Source organism: Siniperca chuatsi, linkage group LG11 (genome assembly GCF_020085105.1).
Source record: "Siniperca chuatsi isolate FFG_IHB_CAS linkage group LG11, ASM2008510v1, whole genome shotgun sequence".
In the NCBI taxonomy this organism is placed as follows: Eukaryota; Metazoa; Chordata; class Actinopteri; order Centrarchiformes; family Sinipercidae; genus Siniperca; species Siniperca chuatsi.
Window position 1 is genome coordinate 11,104,686 of NC_058052.1, and position 19,679 is coordinate 11,124,364.

Consider the following 19,679-nt stretch of genomic DNA (forward strand, 5'->3'; position numbering starts at 1 on the left):
TTTTTTAAATCCGTACAAAAATCCAAGTGTAAAACTAATTTGCCGTGCCAAAATCTGTGTGAAGATGTGACCATTAAAGGCAGATAACTGCTTGTCTTGCAGTTTTATTTATGGCATTGCTATATATATATATATATATATATATATATATATATATATACACACACATCCTTGAGTCCATAAACATCTTGTTAGGAAATTCACCTTGTGGTCCTTATGGCTGCAGTGATGGAATATAAAAGAGGAATAAAATTAACTGCAAATTTCATTTACAACTAAAAACTAGAGCTACCTGCTATTTGTTCAAAACTCTGTTTTATAGTCCTATAAGAATTTACCATATTTCCAGTGTACCAGTTTCTTATGGACATCATCATTTGTAATGCTTGGTTTAACTCCTACACCTGAAAACCTGGGTAAGCCCAAAGTCATCTGGCTAACCCAGTAAATCTGGCCTCCCGAGTCTGACGCTGACACACCCCAAGTTTTCTGAGGGGAATGAGAATCCTTTTGGGATACAGTACATCCAGGTACCAACCACCAGCTACCTGTTAATTATAGCTTTCATCCATACTTGCTTTTTGAAAGAGTCCATTTTTACCAATAACTAGACTCAAACAGTAAATATGGGTTCTAATGTAAATGCCTGGTTTGTGAAAACTTCAAATGGCACTGATAGAGTACCAGTCACATTTTGTCAATCATGAATGAAATGAATGGAGAATTCATGAAATGAAACTAAATAGTGTGGTTCCATATATAATAATAATAATAATCTCAGGACTTAACCACTGAATAGTGGGCTAAAGTTGATAATGTCACTTAACTAGGACAAACCCAGAACTTTTCTAATTGCGCTGCCAAATCAGTAATATCTTTCTTTCTTAAAAAGGTGGGAAAAGAAAAACAGCACACACACCTGCACATATGGTTGCATTGAATTTATTTGACAATACTCAAGACAGTGCAATGACTGCTGCAATTTCAGCGTAACTTTGTTACTTTGTAAAAGTTGTGCTATTCTTTATTATAGGTCTCCATCAAAATGTAACAGTCTAGAAAAAAAAAAGAAAAACAGATGTCAAAATTTACAGGCCCAGCCATTTTGACCTAGTAAACTCTAGTAGGGTGTTCATTAGGATATTTTACAGGATATAGTTGTGTGCTGTGAACCTGTCATTATTAACCAATCCATAAAAGGGGGGCAAATTGTGTGTACTGCAGTATGCAGGCATTCAAACTATGTATGTATAAAAAACAACAAATTACTGATTTGAGAAATACAAATGTACCAAGAGTCAAGTGACAGACAATATCATTAATGTATAGCATGTCAAAAAATGAAAAACAAATACATCTGAACAAGACTGATTTCACAGCCAAACTGGTGTGACTGGACAGTTTAGTGGGGCACAAACATCAGAGGTTTGTGTTACAGGAATCTAATCCCATCCAGAGCCCAACCCTTCCCTTTAAGCTTTGTTGAACCACTCTAAACAACAAAGTCAATTTGGAAACTTTGCCATTATCCTCTCAAATCCCTTTAAATTGACCATGTTATGAAGCAGGGGTTTGAAACAGCGGTTTGTGAAATGCCCAGCGCTCAAGACCTCACAGGGTGGCCCTCAACTTTGATTACGCCTTTCCCCAGTTTTTCTGCAAAAGCATCCCTGTCGCTGCAATCTGATAACTCATTCACCTGCAGCTCATGTTTGATACCTGTTGAAGACATAAGAGTTACTTAAAAAGAGGGAACACCATTCAACTTGAACTATATTGTTATCAATGTCTAGGAAAGTCTAATTAATGTGATGAATAAACAAAAACGTACCTGTCAGGACCTTCCTAATGGCTTCTTTTGAGCTAGCATAGTTCATTTTTTCTTTGATGGGTGCTGTGTCAGGAGCCCTGATATGAAGAGAAATCATTATCCAAGTGTCCCACAGTGAGACTGTTTACTTTAACATAAGTATTTATACACTCAAGAATGTGTATCCTCAGAATAAGATTAGCTCTTAAAAACGTGAGAATTTCATCAAGATTATGTTGCCAGTCCTTCTCTACAGTGTGCAATCAGTTGAGGATGCAGATGGGGAAAAAAAATACATTTAAGAGTAGTTATGCTTCAATAGCAATACAAGGACCTACCACATAAAAAAGACCAGTTCTTCTTTTTTGCTTGATTCCTTGGTTTCAAAGTGGCAGTCATACAGTATGTAGCGGCAATGTTTAACATCCAGCAGACCCAGGAAGAACTTGTAGACATCATCCACGTCTTCCAGATCTTTCTCCCGGAAAATTTTCTCCACGTCAATAGAAGTGCCACTGATGTGAAGCACCACCAATCTCATACGCTCCGTCTGATCAGCATCTGTTTTCACTACTTTCATAGCATTGTAGATGTCCTTCACTCCGTCAGCGACTTTTACTCCAGAGGCCTTAAAACATTACATGTCGGCATTTAGTACAAAAAGAAATCCCCAAAGACAATAAAACTTAGCATCTATGACTTGTTTTGTTGACACAATGACATTTTATTAGATGCACTATTTGGAAGGTATTGACTCCACAGGTCACATGTAGTGTTGGTGAGCTAATGAATTCAAAATGTATCTAATGTTCCACACATTAAGTTACATAATGCCTTAAGACAGAACATGAGAAACACAAATACAAAAAAAATTCAATTACAATTGCTTTTGTAACTCTTAGTTAAATTTTGTTGCAACTGTAAGATTTTGTATTTTGAATGACGATAAGAACCTTAAAAGTAGATGCAAATGGATGAATTTCATTCAATTAATTAAAAAAAAAAGTGACAGGAGCAGCTATTTTCTATGAAGACTACTTCCTTATCATTTGAATAATGGGACTTCAGTTCCAAGTCATATTTGCCAGTTAAGTGTACAAATTCTTGTAAAATGAGAAAATGACAAAAGACAGTATCACAGTATGAGCACTTTGGTGAGATTTGGGCCTTAGCTCATATTTGAGCAGACATTGTTCACTTGTAGTTTGGTTTTGAGATACAAAGCAGAACTAAAAGATGAAGAAACAGGAAGTTCTTCAAAACTAGACTTTGGACTGAAGTGTTAACGTTATGTAGGCAATTCAATGTGCAAATATTCTACCAGCTTTTCAGCTCTAACATGCAGTGGGTGCAGCTTCCCTATGAATTTTCAAGGCTTTGGCTCTGTCACATTCCAGTCATTGTGGAACAAGTTAGCACAAGAAAGACCGCCCCAAGGGATTCTCTCAGAACAAGTTTGAAGCACGAACGAAGCTCCCTCCATTTTGGAGGCAAAACCACACCTTGAACAAGCCCTTTCAAATACCAAACTCTCTTTTCACTCAGCAAGCCATTTCCTCAAAGAAACTTCAAATGAAAATCTCACACTCTAGATATATTGACAACTAGGCTTCACTGAGTTTACACATTGTTACATATATTGTTAAAATGAGGATATGGCACTTTAAAGTTTCATCAGCTCTAGATTACATGTCCTGTGGGACACACAAACCACAAAGAAGAAGTCAACTGACAGCGCAAATCAATCCAGCCAAATTCTTTGTGTAAGCTACTCACCATTTTGCTTCTGATGTGTGAAGGAAACAGGCAGCAGAGAAAAAATGGCAGCAGCAGTCAAAATGCTGAAGGGTCATAAGGAAGGAGAGCAGGTTGACTCATAGAGGAGGAGCTGGGGTAAATGAGCACACCTCCAAAAGTAGTCCCACCCCCCTCTTCCCAGGTGTGACAGTTTCAGCTACAACCTCAGCATTTGCATTTAATCACATTATGTTTGAAGCCTAAATCACAATGGATATACAGTATGTGCTTCATTGTCTGGCACAATACAAACATTTTTCTCACCCTTTCCATCTTCTTAAGTTTGGTAGAGGTATAGAATCTTCCTTAATAGGTAAAACCCCAGGTGAGCTTGAGCCAGTCATGGGTGGGAGCGGCACGTAACACCCTTATATGGAGAACGAACCTGTCTACATATAACTCATCTGCTGCTGAGTTGCAGTTCAGTGGCCTTATAAGGTAAAAGGTAGGATGAGTGCACAGATATGTTGAAAGGATCTATCTATCTATCTATCTATCTATCTATCTATCTATCTATCTATCTATCTACAGAAAGTGAGATGTTACACTGATTCTATTAGTTAATAGTTGGTTATGTCTAGACTTAACACAGCAAACATTACACATATTTACCACCTAAGAGGATCAGTCTGGATGATATGAACTTCATGATATGAAAGTCACATTCTGTGAAGACTGATGAGTCAGTGCAGTATATATGATTCACAAAAAGTGACTGTCGCACTCAAAATTAGAGTGCAGACTTAGTGCCGGGCCTGTTTGTCTCTCTGTTTCAGAGGCCCAAAGTCACATATAAAAGGAGCATAATTATACATACATGACATGTTGTTGCAAGGGTATTGGAAAACTGCTTGATTCAAAGAGTAAATAGATATAGACAAGGGTTCAATCAAAAAAAACCCCAACAAGAAACAAGAAAGAAAATGCATTTAAAAGTTTCCTCTTGAACACATATATGGGTCTTCTCTGTAAAGTCCAGGGGTGTAGCTAGGAATTAGGGGCCCAGTTCACAGTAGGGGAACCTTGGCCCCCCTGCCACTTTCCTCTGGTCCCACACCATACCCTTTCCAGTGGTGGAAAGTAACTACATACATTTACTCAAGTACTGTGCTTAAGTACAATTTTTGGGTACTTTTACTTCACTGACTATTTCCATTTTCTTCTGCTTCATACATACAGTATTGTGAGTAAAGATTTTAGAATACTTAGGGATCTCTCACACACACACACACACACACACACACACAGAGACACATGGGATTTTTTGAGGCAAAATGTGTAATGTAATGCTGCTGTCTGCTGTAACATCATGCTTTTGTTGGAGGTATTAAATGAAAAATACTACGACTACAAATGACAAAAGTCACTTCCTGTGTAAACTACTGAGCTGCCTTATTGGCAAGCGAGAGAATAATATTCTTCATCTTATTTTAGATGATAAGCATAGTTTAGGTGCTTTTTTCAAAACTCTCCTTTTGCTACAGAATTTAGTGCATAATAAACTCTTCCTCCACAGTGACTATTTTTAAATGCAGATACTCTGCTTCAGCTTCTCTGTGGCTTTGCTTCCTCTGTGTGGATTAGTGGTTTACAGAGAGTCAGAGTCCCGCCCCACATCCGGACAAGCTTCTGTTCCAAAAACCTGGGTGCCTAAATGTCAGCACACGTCATAGCTCGCCTGCTAACATATGCTTTGAAAGTATGATTGAATTAGCCACAGAAAGCTCTCTTTTGGTGGCTTGATGGTTTTGGTGGTTGCTTTTTTAGCTTTCTCATCATAGCTGGTGCTGGTGGTAGCCAGCAGCAACTTTTCAAAGTAGTAAAAAGGGGAAATACAACCCTGAATCACACAGAGCAGGAAATGGCTGCTGCATAACTCTCTGTCAGTTGAAAACTTCATGCTGCTGCAAGCACATTGCAAGTTTGGCCACAACCCAGTCAGTGACGTCAAAGCAGCAAACCCAAATCCATGAGAACTCTGACATCTACTGGTAAATTACAGGTAGTGAATTAGCCATCTGTGTTTGGGTTATGTTGCATGTGATGTCTAACCCTGTTGCACCCTGCGGAGAGAGATGCCATCTGCCACCAAAGACCAGGCCGGTATGTCTGAAGAGTTCAATTTGTGCATCAAAATCCATAAAGAAAGACAGTGAATAAGAAAACATATGGCAAATTAAACTGATTCCAAATATATAAATTGAACTTTGTAAGGAAGGATTCATTTTTAAGTCGATCCCCGTTTTCTCTGTTTTGAAAAAAAAACCCAAGAAATAATTATACACATATCTAATTAACATACAAACATTTTAGAGGACTTCCACAGATAGTCCACAGATAGTTCTTACTTAAAATGGTTACTGTATCCTTGAATTCAATTAAGATTTTTTAATGAATAATGTCCTTCATAATACATAATGAGACCTCACTTTGAAGGCCTGATATTGGCTGATTCAGAGCTTGAGGGCAGCATTTTGGGTCCTTATTTTACACTTGTGAATCACTGAAGTCTTTACTTAAGAATCAGACTTTAAACTTTGCTAAAGTAGCTTTTAGCTTTTTCATACAAAGCTTTGCAGTCCTTTTTTTACTAAGAATTTTTTGACTCATAAGTAAGACCCTTTCTTAGAGGTTTTAAACATAGTGGGAACCCTGTTTTTAGCTGTAGATGTTATGGTTCACACAGATTTGGGTTGGTCTGTAAAAAGTAACTGCACTAAATATTGTATGGAAAAAAAACATTGCATTGTTCTAACCTCTGTTCAAGTTTCAAGTCTGTTGCACTATTGTTGGGTGTGGTCAGTTATATTTTCTCAGCTGACTATCAGTCAGAAATTACAATAATAATAGAAATTATATAATGATACATTATAATAGATATGATAATTGTCAGGGATACTCCAGGCTCCACTAACCACAAATGATCCACACCTGCTCTCAATCACACTCCTCCTCCACATTAGCTCCCAATCACAGTCAGCATAAAAGCCCTGCACTCACCTCAGTATGTGTCTGACCTCGTTCGAGTTTAGGACTCTCCATGCCACTCGGCATAAATCTTATATCCCCCTTCTCCAAGTGACCACGTTTCTCCTGTCTCCAGTGATCTCTAGTTCCCAGCGCTTTCCTGTCTCCAGTGCATTCACTCTCCTACAGACCTCCCTCTCTCCATACCTACTCTTTCGGGCCGTTGTTCAATGAAGAGCATTCTGGTCCATCTCAGTGTCCTCTTCCTGTCTGTACTGTAACAATAATAGATATTGTTTGGCCTAGGTTTACAACTATTTGCTAAGGCATGCTAGAAAACAATAGCATCAGAGATATGATGATGTGGTAAGTGAATGTGAAATAACAGTCTTCAATAACAAGGGAAAGGGAGAAGATGCCTCACAATGGTCTCACAGCCTGTTTTATTAGATGAGGTTGATACCATGCGCATGTGTACGGTAAATATGAAGCTACCACAACAGCTAGTTAGCTTAGTTTAGCATAAAGACTGGAAACGGGGGAAACAGCAAGCCTGGCTCTGTCCAAATGTGCCTACCAGCATTCATATTTATTGCACAGATATTAGAGTGGTATCAATGCTCTTGTGTACCTCTCAGCAAGAAAGCAAATAAGTGTATTGTCCCAAATGTTGAGCTATTTCTTGAAGTTAGCACTTGAAACAACATAGAGGGCAGAAATAAATGATTAACACAATAACATTCTCTAACATACATACTGTGTAAAATGGACATCTTATTTATTGAATACTAAATAAACAGATAAAGCTTATTTGTGGGGCATTGTGTCTTTATTATGTTTGTGGCTAATCAAACTCATAGAAATACTTTCCCCTCAAGATCAGTATCCATTGATTAAGTTGTACACAAGACACAAACTGACAAATATTCAGATATGATGACTCTTCAACACAAGTCTGGATTCTTCAACTGTTAACAGTCAGGGCTCCTCTACAACAGCACCAGATTCAGCCACTGTGGATGAAAACACAAGCACAAGTCACTGTGTGATCGCGTTATATTTTTGTGTCATTATCACAGATGGGCTCTTACCTCCATAAAACTCAACTCTATGTCACCAGACCCATCCTTGTCCAGGGTCTTGAATGTGTCTGTTGTAAATAAAAGAAAACATCATAAGACTACATAACGTCTGCCTGGCTGTAGGATAAAAAGGTCATCACAATGACAAAAACTCACTGAAGAGTGACTCTAAGTGCATCAGGCTGCCCACAAAGTTGTCAAAGTCAATGGTGAGGTTTAGTTCACTGTAGCGGGCCACAATGATCTGATGCAGAGGGTTGTTGAGAGAGAAACCTGCCGAAATGCATTGAGATGAACTTAGAGATAAATTCTAACAGCACATAATGGGGAAAAACACACAAATCTAACCAGTATCCTGCACCCTCTTGTCATTCTAACTCTTTATAGGGTAGAGGACCAGCAGCCTCAACAGCCATCCGCATCTCAGAGGCACTCATGCAGCCACTTTGGTCTATGGCTCTCTCTTTGTACAGATCCTAATGGAGAGCCCAACAAGTTAAATGTGCTGTCACCATTCTACTAAGAAACTATGTTACGCATGGAGTGTTAATGCCAAAACAAATATATTAGTGACACACCAGGAAATTCTCAATCTTTGTCCACAGGATCTTAAATTCTACCAGTCCCACCTTGCTGCTTCCATCTTTCTTTGAAGAGTATGTCAAGGAAAATTGCAACATGCTCCATACAGAGTAATGTGTGGCAGGTTCTGGCCCTCTATCAGACATGAGCTTACTGGTTGGTCATTTAGAAAACTCATGATGTGCAGCCAAACCTTGTTCATACACGCAGAACACAATTGTAAATTCTAGTGGAGATCCAGAGAGGTGTCAAAAGATGTCAGATATGTCCAGTTTAATTTGGGGGCAATATGTATAAAATAAAGTACAAGACATCTAAAATATCTCCATTTGCTCTCCAGTCTTCAGTTGGAATATTTAATTCAGTGTAAACATTATATAGCGTGAATGAAAATTTGGAACATGCTACTAAAAAAAATATTCTGTCAGACACTGATGAATAAGATGATTTTTCAGCCTTAAAGGAATAGTTTAAAATTTTGGGAAATATGCTTATTCACTTTCTTTTCTTGCATCTCAATACCACTTTCATGTCTGTATGCTAAATATATGGCTACAGCGAGCAGCCGGTTAGCCTGGCTTAACATAAGGACCGAAAACAGCTAACCTGGTTCTGTGCAATCTCGTTTGTTTAGTTCATACAAAAACTTTGTAATTTGTGGTCTTACAGGGGGTTATGTGCTGGACCAGCACAGTGACTTCCTGGAGTCAATTTTGTTACTTCTGGTCAGAGCCAGGCTAGCTGTTTCCCCGTTTCCAGACTTTATGTTAAGTTAAGCTAACCAGTTGCTCGTTGTAGCTGTATATTTCGCATACAGACATGAGAGTGGCATCAACCTTGTCATCTAAATTTCAACAAGAAAGCCAATAAAGTGTATTTCCCAAAATGTCACACTATGCCTTTAAAGCTATTTAAGGGGAAATAATAACTAAGGATAGAAAGGAAGGATACATCCAGCAGATTGACCATGTTGCGGCAAGTTGTCAGGCTAAACCCACTGGTTTTGATGTCATCTCCTGAAAATAGAACAGGGATAAATTGTTGTGAGTGTCAGGTGCACATATGGGCACATCTTGAACTTTTGAAAGAGGAGAAAGAAATAATTTCTCTTACTCTTCATCACCCCTCAGTTGAGGTTTCTCTGCAGCTCAAATGCAGAAATCTTCACATCCTAAGAAGCACATGACACAGACACTTTGTAGATCATAAGGACAATGATTTGAGACCACAAGATAATGTCTCAAATTGTTATCATACTGTCTCTTGAACCTGTCACTGGTGTCATCTTCATCAGTATCAATCTAAACACGACAAAGTAATCATTCTTTTGTTAAAATATCAATATCAATATTAATCTTCAAAAGCATACCGTATATCAAGGGATATTATTGTACCTACTCAAAATGGCACTCTACAGGATCATCCATCTCTCTAAAAGCAGCAAGAAGTCAAAGTTATAATCATTTTGAATGCTATGATTATATGATTGCTATTTGTCATTATGAAATTGCACTTATTTGAAAGGAACCTACTGGAAATCAGCCTGCTTCTCAGAGAGCACCAGCGCATAAAAGTCTGCGTTCTTGTTGGGCTCAAAGGTGGAGAGGATGATGAGATATTCTCCAGGAGGAAGACAGAAGTGGTTACACACCTCTGGCAGGTTGATGAAGGTCTCGGAACGTGCTGCTGAACAGTTGTGCAGGAAGAAGTTTTTCTTCAGGTGCACTTGCCTTTTGCCAGAGTACTGGAAAATGACACACATGCAGTACCGTCACATGAGGGCGCCCTATACCTTTCCTCTGACCTCCCATTTTTTTATATTGTGTAAATATCTGCATGGCAGTTTGAGAGAATTTTCAGGACTGAAAATTGAACAACACCAATTTCTTTAAAAACTCATTCTTCATTAAAAATGAGTGCTCTCAGCAACAAGTTCATGAAGTGCCTTTGTTTTTGTATACATACCTCCTCAGGCAGCTAGAAAAAGACAAAAACAGAATAAGACAGAATAAGTGCAAATACAATCTCATGAGTATTATTACTTACATTGTCATTTTAAAGGCAGCTCCATATAGATGGCAAAGCCGGTCTTCATGTCCTCCCTCATCTTCCTCCTATGGCGCCAGTTCTTCTGCATCAAACCCACGATGAAGGTGCAGCCCTCCTCACCATCATCAGGGTCCGCCTCGTCCAGCTTTATGACAAACTGAGGATTCATCCAAAAGGAATCTAGGAAGGAAAGCAAGGGTTAGCAGGGAGCTGATCAACAGCGTTACAGCAGCCAAGACACACTGTATGTTGGTTTATGACACACATACACCAGTGCTGGATTTAAAATCTGGAGGGAAGATTGTGAAGGTGATTGTACTTGGATAGTTTCTGCAGCCACCAGCTGACATGCCCCTTCTCTGCGTGTCTTCAAACTCACACTCTGCCCATTTCTTGTACTCATCGCCTGTGAGTGGGTGAGGTGAGGGGTGAGGTTGCAGATCTCAAGGCGAGAATACTGGCGTAGGAAGTCGGAAAATGCAGTAAGAGGAAAATAAAAAACAAATAGTAACTGTCACAATTACTTTCCATAATTTATAAATGTAGTCGTCACTTGTCAAAAACTCTATAGCCTGCATAACATTTACTTGTTTTTAAACCTCTATTCCATATTTGAATCACATTTCTTAGGTTTCTTAGTCACACTGGTGCTTTTTAGCTAAATGCTAACGTCAGCATGCTAACATGCTCACAATGACATTGCTAAAGTGCATTAGCAAGTATAATGTTAACCATGTTCATCGTCTTAATTTAGTGTGTTAGCATGCTTACATTTGCTAATTAGCACTAAACACAAAGTACAGCTGAGGCTGATGGGAGTGGCATTAGTTACCACCAGAAAAAAAGACACAAAAGGGGTATCCTAAAAACAATATAAATATAATAAAGGGGTAAAATCAGCAAATAAATCATACCCCAGTTAACCAAACTGTAACATCTATTACAGTGTACAGCACACATGGTAGCCACTGCAGCTTCACTTATACCTGGATAATCTGTCTGGTATGTATACAGACACAAACATTTCCTAACCTGCTCCACTCCTGTCACAGAGCAGGTGTGGCCCTTCACCAGCTTGCGAAATGTGATGGCTTCTAAGTCAGCCGAGCTGGTAATCTGGGATGGAGAGGAAAGGCTTGTGAGGTAAAATTTACCAAATACCGGGAGGATGCTAACATCAATACATGAGAGTGATACAAGAAGATCAAAACTCTGAACCCTCTGCTGAATGAACAAACAGCAGCTTTCCATCTCTGGTAGGCAAGCAGTCATCAATCACCAAACTGCCAGAACTGAGAGCCATAGACACAACCTGTTTGTGCCACTTCAGCTCTAAACGAATGAGGATGTGGTGTGTGTCAAAGTACTGTACCTCAAAGTGAAAGATGCCAGCATAGTTCTCCTCAAAGCTTTGGTCATTGGGGACAACACGAGACAAAACCTGTTTGTTGAGAGTCAAGGATGCAATAGTTGCAATAACACTAACCCATGGGGACTTTTGTCACCATGGAGACAAAAATTGAGGTTCCCAAAAAAGAGCAAAAATTGAGTCAATGCTTCCTCACATCAGCACTTTCTATTTGGCCTCTAATACATAAAATGTAACTCTTTATGTCCTGACACACTGCAGGAAAACAAAGTCCACTTGACATACAGACTCAGTGCCAACACTTTGAATCACACCCATATTTAGTCTGCAATATTGTAAACATTACAGAGAAAGCTGCAGTTTGTGGTTTTGTATTTTAAAGCAACAAGTCTGTCACTTTTAAAGATAAAACCTCACTGCAGCCACATGCCACCTGCCTGTACTTTCAGTAGATGTTACCATGTACCTACTGTACCCACCGTGGGTCTTTTCCAGGTGATGCCCTGAACTTTATAGGAATTTGGTCCAAGTTCATTGAAGCCTAAGGATGAGGGCAGAGGCTCAAAGCAGTCATCCTCAAACAGCTGTCCTCTCTCCAGACAGCTTCACCTCAGCGATTCAGTGTCCTAGTTGAGGTATTTCACTGCGTGAGACTTAGATCCAATCCCATGTGATCTCTCTCGGTCGTGCTGAAGTTTAGCCGCAATGCCGGACATTTTACAAGACTTTCTGCCTGTCTACAACTGTCTCCTAGTGTGTGTGTGTGTGCAGCTCAACTGTCTCCACACCCTTTATTATTCATATCAGACAGCAAACTTGCTCTGGCTCACCTGTTTCATCCAGCCTACTCTACATCTGGTTTGATTGATGGCCCATGATCAGCCCAGATGTGGCCCACATGAATGGATGAGTTAATGTGTGCTGATACACAAAAAATTTGATCAGTAGAATTAAATCTCAATAATATTTCTATCTCATTTGGCCCTACTAAGCACCACAGTTACTGTAATTGCATCATTTCTTACCAACAATCATAAACAGTGAAAACAAACACAGGCACTGTATACAACTATATGAATGTTTCATCAGACTATTTCAACCATTTCATTTGTGTGATCTGTGAAGAGTTCATAAATACTGATAGTCCAGAGGCCGTGGTTTCAAAGTTTCTTTATTTTCTATCATTTGACAGAAGTCTTGCAACAGCTAAAATAGCAAAAACATCAACTAATAGGAAACATTTTTCCATACTGCACAAAAGAAAAGAAATAAAGGAGTTATTCAAGGCTGGAATACTACATGATGATAAAAATATTGTCAGCAAATATTTAAATTTACAAAAAACATTTAAGCCATCTAAGCATTTGTAACATACAGTACATGTATGTGAAAATCTTTTTCATTGGGTTTACTTTTAGTTTTTGTGAATGACGAATCTATTGCTAACTGATTGAGCTTCCTCTTCCAGCAGATATCACAAAGGAAATCACAAATCCTTGCTTGTCTTGTCTCCAGAGTTAGTAGATCGCCAGGCACAGCCACTGTAAGAGAAAACAAAATTATACAAGCTGTCTAAACTAGAAATTCAGACAAACCAGCAGTTGTTATTCTGACACACACCTGTTGCATATCCAGCTCAATCTTCTTTGAGTCAGCACTTTCCAGAGCTTTAAATATTTCTGGTTGAGAGGCAGAAGAAAAGATACTGGTAATGTAAACATACCACAGCTCTCAGATCATACAGATCTATATGAGTTATTCTGGAGTGATGTTGTGTTTGCTGACACTTACTGAAGAGCATTTCCAGTTTAATGAGACAGCCTACAAAACTGTCAAAGTCTATGGCATACTGAGCATCAGCATAACGACTGACAATGGCCTGCAGCACAGCACTGTTGATGCTGAAACCTGGGGAAGAAAAATAATACTTCTGATCCTGGGGAAGTATAGTTTTTAAAAGGTGGCAGATATTAGCAGGGTGATAATGGAAGAGTTATGTTACACAACCTCGCTCATGCTTGTTTTGTTCCTGTGACAAAGTATACATGAATAAAATCTATGTGCCGGGAGAAAGTCAGTTAGCGGTCAGATACAACCCATAAAAATGAGCAACAGAGATAAAGTACTATGTTTACAAAAGATGTCATAGGCATACCAATTTCTAATGTGTCTCATAGCTTGGTAAACATGTATGTCAACTATAGTAGCATACTCCGTTCAAAGATGACTAAAGTCTGCAGGCAATATATCTAAATAGTTAATTTTAAATCTTATCAGGAAAGCAAATGTTATCCCTGAATTGCAAGCCATGCAACTTATACTTAAATTTTGTCAAAGAATAAGTGCAGCAGAGTATGACCAGGCAGCCACAATTTACAACCATTTGTTCCAGTGTTAAAGAGTTTAATGTGGATATTTGGTGGATTTTAGTGTATGAGATTCCTCAGGTGATAATGTTTGTTACCTGCTTCAGTGGCGGCGCCTCTCATCTCGTGGGAGCTCATGGTGCCAGAGTTGTCCGTGTCATACTTCTTGAAGATCACCTATATGACCCAGGCACCCATGTATTGTGTTAACAGATACAGACAGGTGTTCCAACATGACCAACACTCATTTCAAACCACATAAATCCCAGCTTACCAGGTATTTCTGGATTTTGCTCCAAAGCAAGTGGAATTCCATCAGTCCCAACTTGGTACTTTCATCTTTCTGGAGAATGTTAAGGTGTATTAAAAACTCACCCTGAAATGCCTTTTATTATCCCTTTAACTGATCATTCACACATCTTAATTCCACAGTTATAATGCACCCAAATCTCCAAATTTTCTAATGAGTTTCAAAACATCAACTGGGGGAGGACACTTTTTTTAAAAGCGGATACATCCAGCAGACTGACAATTAGGCGCCCCGTCTCAAGGCTGAAGCCATCTGTCTTGATATCAGACCCTGCAAGAAAGAGACAAAACATAGCTTGCTCCAACTCTTAAGTCAATGAAAGTAAAAAGGCTACACATCAACATATGTAAGAGTTCGATGTACTCACGGTGAGAGACAATGTTGTTCAAAATTTCAACCAGTTCAAAGACTGATACCTCCATGTCCTGTTTGAAAAATGTATATTATAATGTGAGGTGTCATGTTTGATCCAGGTTTAGAGCTGTTTGCGCATTTCATTTACTGTCTGTTATCATGTTGCTCTACTTACAGTGCCAGCAATCTGCTTGAAGAGGCGCTTGAAATTAGGATCCACATCACTCTCAGATACCTCCTTCTGTGAGAGAAAGACATAGATAAGTCTATGTTGCTACAAATGAAAACAATGACTCTTCAAATTTTAGGCATTTTGAAATATTGTATGTTGAATTTAACATACAGTACATACAGTAAGTATTAAACAATACTTATTTAAAATGTAATGTGACATATTTCCTTCAATCTCAGTACTAAGGTGGAAAGAAAAGAATGTCTCAAAAAAGCAACTAACCATTTCACATCAAGGCATGCATTCTGTGGATTTTCTTACCTCCTCTATTTGAGCATCAATGTCCTTCTCCAGTGGACTAAAAAAAAAAAAAGAAATGCACAGCTCGAGCATGCAAGAAAACAACATTTACAGTAAGTTTGGACTTTGAATTAAAGAGTATTATGTGACCTCAGAAGGAGCAGGCCTCTGAGCTTTGCCCACTAGATGGCTGTATAAGCTGAAGCTCTGAGGTCTACATTACCCTGGACACATCAATCAGTCTGTATGTTACTGTAACACAGATACCTGGCTGTAGCCTTCTTCTCTGAGAACACCCTGAGGATGAAGTTGCCATTCTTGTGGGGGTGGAAGGTTGAGGGAATTATGGCATATTCTCCTGGAGGAAGTTTGAAGCGGTCGCACACTTCCCGTGTGTTGATGAAGGCGCTGCTCATGGCCACAGGTCTCTCTCGCAGCAGGACATCCGGACCGAGGTGAACATTGCTGCTGCCTTTGTACTGAAGATTAACAGGAGAACAGGAGAAAGGGGGTTTATTACTGGAATGTCAAACAGATACCCAGAAAATTACAACTCTATCAAGATATACTCTTGATAATACTTGTGATGTCTAATTTGCATTGCAAATGTCTGTTTTAAGGAAGGGATCGCTACTGGCATGTAACAGTGCAAATACAGACCTGATCTGGGACCTGCAAAAAGGAAACAGACAAATCATTTTAGAAAATCAGTCAGTTATGACAAAACCGTCAAATACAGAGTGCTGATTTCATATGAAATATCAAATTATTCTGAGACACCTTATAAATGGCAAAGCCAATGGTCTCAAGGTTGCGGTCAAGCTTCTTCAGCTGTCGTCCATCCTTTTGCATAAGCCCCACCAGAAAGGTGCACCCATCCTTCCCATCCAGAGGATGATCGTCCACATCCTCCAGACGCACCACAAACTGAGGGTTGGAACAGAATGTGGCTGGAACACAGAAAAGTGTAATCCTTTATATGAAGTAGTGTGACAGAACTTCTTTCTCAGACATGCATATGGTTATTCTGTCACCTGCGTGATTGCGGCAACCGCCAGCAGTGGAGCCGACCCTCCACATCCCTTCAAACTGGTAGTGGTTCCAGCGGCTCACATCGTCACTCGTGAGCGTGTCTGGGGTCAAGTTACAGATCTCCAGCTTGGAGAAATGCCTGATGAAGTCTGAATAGGACATCCTGAGGAGAGGAATGCATTTCTCAACAAGAACATTGTGTCATTTTTCACGCATTAACTTCCCAACACTTTTCCTAGCCTGAGTCTGAGCCTTAATAGTTGCTTTGGTGATGTAGGAGATTATGATTGTCAATCCATAGTGAAGCATCAACAAAATGTCTAAAATATTATTATAATGTAAATGAAAGATTAAAGACAATGGATTTACCAGAACTCTCCATCTTCAGCCACATGGTTCAACTTTGATTTCTCATCCTTACTGACGTTGTTCCATTCACTGGAACTAATTGTGAGAAAAAAATTCATGCTTTTAGGAAAATCCTGGAAATAACCAATGGTAGCTGATGGTTAATGGATCTAGAACACAATTGTTTACCCATCACTCCAAGGCCCAGTCCACTCCACCTGACCCCATGGGTTCCTGATCCGAACCAGCTGAACCAGTTTGCCTCTAATATTAACCTGGGAGACAGTTGGCAATGTAATTTGCATGCCATGAAAAAACAAAAAAAACAACTAACTGTTGACATTTTAGATAAATCGTATACCTCTTCTGCACAAGTGACTGAGTATGCATGTCCTTTGACAAGTTTGAGAGCTGTCACTGCCTCTGTCTCATAAGCACTGGTGATCTGAAAGCACCAAGAACAAACATATCAGTCTGATGACATCAGTGCTGTACTGCTCTTGGTGTGTTTGCCTACCGATCAGCATGCAAATCAGTATGAAAATAAGGCTTACATCAATGGAGCAGCCCATCAGTGAACCCAGGCTCAGGGCCTTCTTCATGATTTGGAAGAGCTTTGGTGGAGCCTTGTCTAAAGTGTATACTTCTGCGATTCCTCCTGTGAAATCCTCAAAACCCTCAATAGTGTTTCCTCCTGACAGGGCCTCATAGCAGCCATGCACCCTGTCAGACGCAGAGGCATGTGAATAGATTCAACAAACTATATGTTGTACATTTTCACTGCATTAACATTTTTGATGAAGCAAAAGATATGAGGAACAATCCATACTTAGCATAGGCCTTCTCCAGCAGCGCGGTCCAGAACTCTGAGCCCTCCGCTGAGTGAACAAACAGCAGCTTTCCGTCTTGAGTGGGTAAACGGTCATCGACCACCACATCCACCCACTCACCAAACTGCCAGAACTGAGAAGAAAATATTCCCATCAGTAAACTCACCGTCTAATACTCCTTAAACTGTCAAGTTCATTCACCTGTCCTGCACTGTGACTCGTGAGCAAGATGTTTGTAAGATCCTTGGATAATATGTTCTGTACTCTGCATGTCACACCACAGGCGATGGGATAACATAATTTTATACTATTTCATTGTTTTTTAAACTATTGCCGTGAAGCTTTTGTCATGAAACACTGTAACACTATTTGTTGTATTAGCTACAATTTGCTGGATTTGTCTTTATGTATGAAATTTTACCTGGTGGTGGTGCTAGAGGGACTGTTAAGAATTTGCATGCAGGCACAAGATACTTGCTTTTACTTATGGTGAAGTATTGATCTGCGTCTTTTACTGTTGAATGAATTGACTGAAATTGACCAGATTAAATAACCGGAACTTGTTTTGATATAAGGAACTTATCAATTAAGGTTCAACAGTTACAGAACAAATGTAAGTTGACATTTTGACTGATGGTGGCGCTAGATGGATTGTTGTATTGACTCCCAAATCTGTACTTGAGTATCTTGGAGTGCCCTATACCAGTGTGCAAGGTTTCATTAAAATAACTCATCATTCTATGGGCTGACCTGAAAGTGAAATATCCCGGCATAATCTTCGGTGAAACTCTGTCCAGAGGGCACCACACGAGCCAGGATCTGCTCGTCTAGAGTCAGAGAGGCTATTGCAGCCAGAAGCCAGCAGTCACCTGCACAGTAAGAGCACATACATGCTCTGAGATTGGGCAATATGCAATGTTCACCGCAGTGCAGCAGTGCTGTAAACCAGCCAAGCCTCTGTGATAATTCCTTCTTACAAGCTTAATGGCAGAATGGGCGAAGGAATGGGTGGTTACCATGGGCGGAGAATGGGTAGTTACCATCTTAAAACCAAAGCATCATTCATCTGTGCATCTGTTAATTCAGGCATTTACCCATCCTCTTTCCCCTCACTTACCCAGGATTCCTTGGCAAATGTCCATCCTTGTGGCTCCATCATCAATGAACTTTGGGTCTGAGCACAGCTCCTATAAAGAGCACCAAACAATCACAACAAGTTGGAGCATTTGAGAGCAGTTTTGTCCAGTATCACATTACTGAGATGGTAGGACGAAATACCATTCACTGATTTTGATTTGATGACTGTGTTAAAAGTAAATATACATTCATGAAAACAACTCCCTCATACAGTAGTTTTGCTGTGATCCAACACATTTAGGTAAAGTCTCTCCCAATTAGCAATTAGGAGCCCAAAATTATTGTCCTTTTGACAAAATTCTGGAGCTGCTTTCTTCAGTCACCTGCACAGACAGTGTTTGTTTGACATTTAATATCCAAATCAGCTTTGTTTCATCCACACACAGCTACCCACAAAAAGATCATGAACTGTAAGTAAACTCAGAAAAAGCAGGGTCAGACTCACAGACAACTGTGTAATATTCATAGCTTCTTTGATTACTGTAATTATTAGTACAGTGAATGGAGTATTTAGCACTTTTTTTTTTACCTGATAGTGCAGTATTTGGGGCATAGGTTCAACCTTCTGATCCAGATGCAGTTGGAAAGTAACTAGTTACAGCTACTCTTTTTAAATGTATTGTCTTCACTTCTGCTTCCACAAGTCTTGGCTTAAAAAGATTAAGAAATACATCCAATACTTACTGACAAGTCACTGTCAAGCTCACCAACCACTGTTATTACAGTCACAAACTGTGTTACTTTTTTGTTTTCATTGCTGTGTGTTTCTTCTCAGTGGCTTCTTACCGTTGGCCTCTTCCACACAACGCTCCTGGTCTTGGATGAGTATGGTCCCAGCTCCTTGTAGCCCAGTGATTTGCGCTCAGCTGGAAAGCAGGCATCCTCAAACAGGCATCCATTCTGCAGACACTGCTGGCGCAGAGTCTCATAATCCTGCTGGGAGAACTTCACTGCTTGCTGGTTGGTGCCAATGCCTTGTTCCCTCATCTGCTGATGGGCCACTCGATCTGCCGTGGATGTCATCCTCACCTTTAAAGTGTATATTGACTCCCTGGATGGGGATTTCCTTTTTTGTGAGCTGAATTGACTTGTGATCTGATCTTCCACCAGCTGAACACAATATGGATGTGTCTTTGTCCCAGCCGCCTTTATTGCTGCCACAGGAAAGGAGGAG

General features: G+C 39.7%; 2 protein-coding genes and 1 long non-coding RNA gene across 7 annotated transcripts; all 3 read right to left on the reverse strand.

Moving 5' to 3' along the window:
- Window positions 1-926: 926 nt before the first annotated feature.
- On the reverse strand, window positions 927-3,851 carry cfl1l (cofilin 1 (non-muscle), like). Its single transcript, XM_044213304.1, has 4 exons — window positions 3,587-3,851; window positions 2,149-2,438; window positions 1,832-1,908; window positions 927-1,719 (listed from the first exon to the last, which is right to left on the reverse strand). Exons 1-4 carry the CDS (start codon window positions 3,587-3,589, stop codon window positions 1,604-1,606), a joined length of 486 nt encoding a protein of 161 aa, XP_044069239.1. The 5' UTR covers window positions 3,590-3,851; the 3' UTR covers window positions 927-1,603.
- Window positions 3,852-7,384: 3,533 nt separating this feature from the next.
- On the reverse strand, window positions 7,385-10,299 carry LOC122884020. 5 transcript variants are annotated; one of them, XR_006379777.1, is made up of 10 exons: window positions 10,285-10,299; window positions 10,204-10,215; window positions 9,771-9,982; window positions 9,637-9,669; window positions 9,352-9,409; window positions 9,190-9,254; window positions 8,235-8,303; window positions 7,813-7,929; window positions 7,666-7,724; window positions 7,385-7,587 (listed from the first exon to the last, which is right to left on the reverse strand). It is a non-coding gene; the product is annotated as an uncharacterized LOC122884020 (long non-coding RNA). The 5 variants fall into 5 exon arrangements; XR_006379778.1 differs by lacking the exon at window positions 10,285-10,299 and adding an exon at window positions 9,508-9,539; XR_006379779.1 differs by lacking the exon at window positions 10,285-10,299 and having other exon boundaries at window positions 9,633-9,669.
- A 2,512-nt stretch (window positions 10,300-12,811) lies between these two features.
- Window positions 12,812-19,553, reverse strand: LOC122884013 (calpain-2 catalytic subunit-like). The gene is made up of 21 exons (XM_044213297.1): window positions 19,292-19,553; window positions 18,486-18,555; window positions 18,119-18,237; window positions 17,368-17,501; window positions 17,093-17,261; window positions 16,900-16,983; window positions 16,728-16,813; window positions 16,560-16,634; window positions 16,193-16,353; window positions 15,939-16,108; window positions 15,819-15,830; window positions 15,426-15,637; window positions 15,180-15,216; window positions 14,862-14,927; window positions 14,700-14,757; window positions 14,538-14,602; window positions 14,297-14,365; window positions 14,121-14,199; window positions 13,448-13,564; window positions 13,277-13,335; window positions 12,812-13,197 (listed from the first exon to the last, which is right to left on the reverse strand). The coding sequence occupies exons 1-21, from the start codon at window positions 19,526-19,528 to the stop codon at window positions 13,174-13,176; spliced, it is 2,103 nt and encodes a 700-aa protein (XP_044069232.1). The 5' UTR covers window positions 19,529-19,553; the 3' UTR covers window positions 12,812-13,173.
- Between the last annotated feature and the right edge of the window lie 126 nt (window positions 19,554-19,679).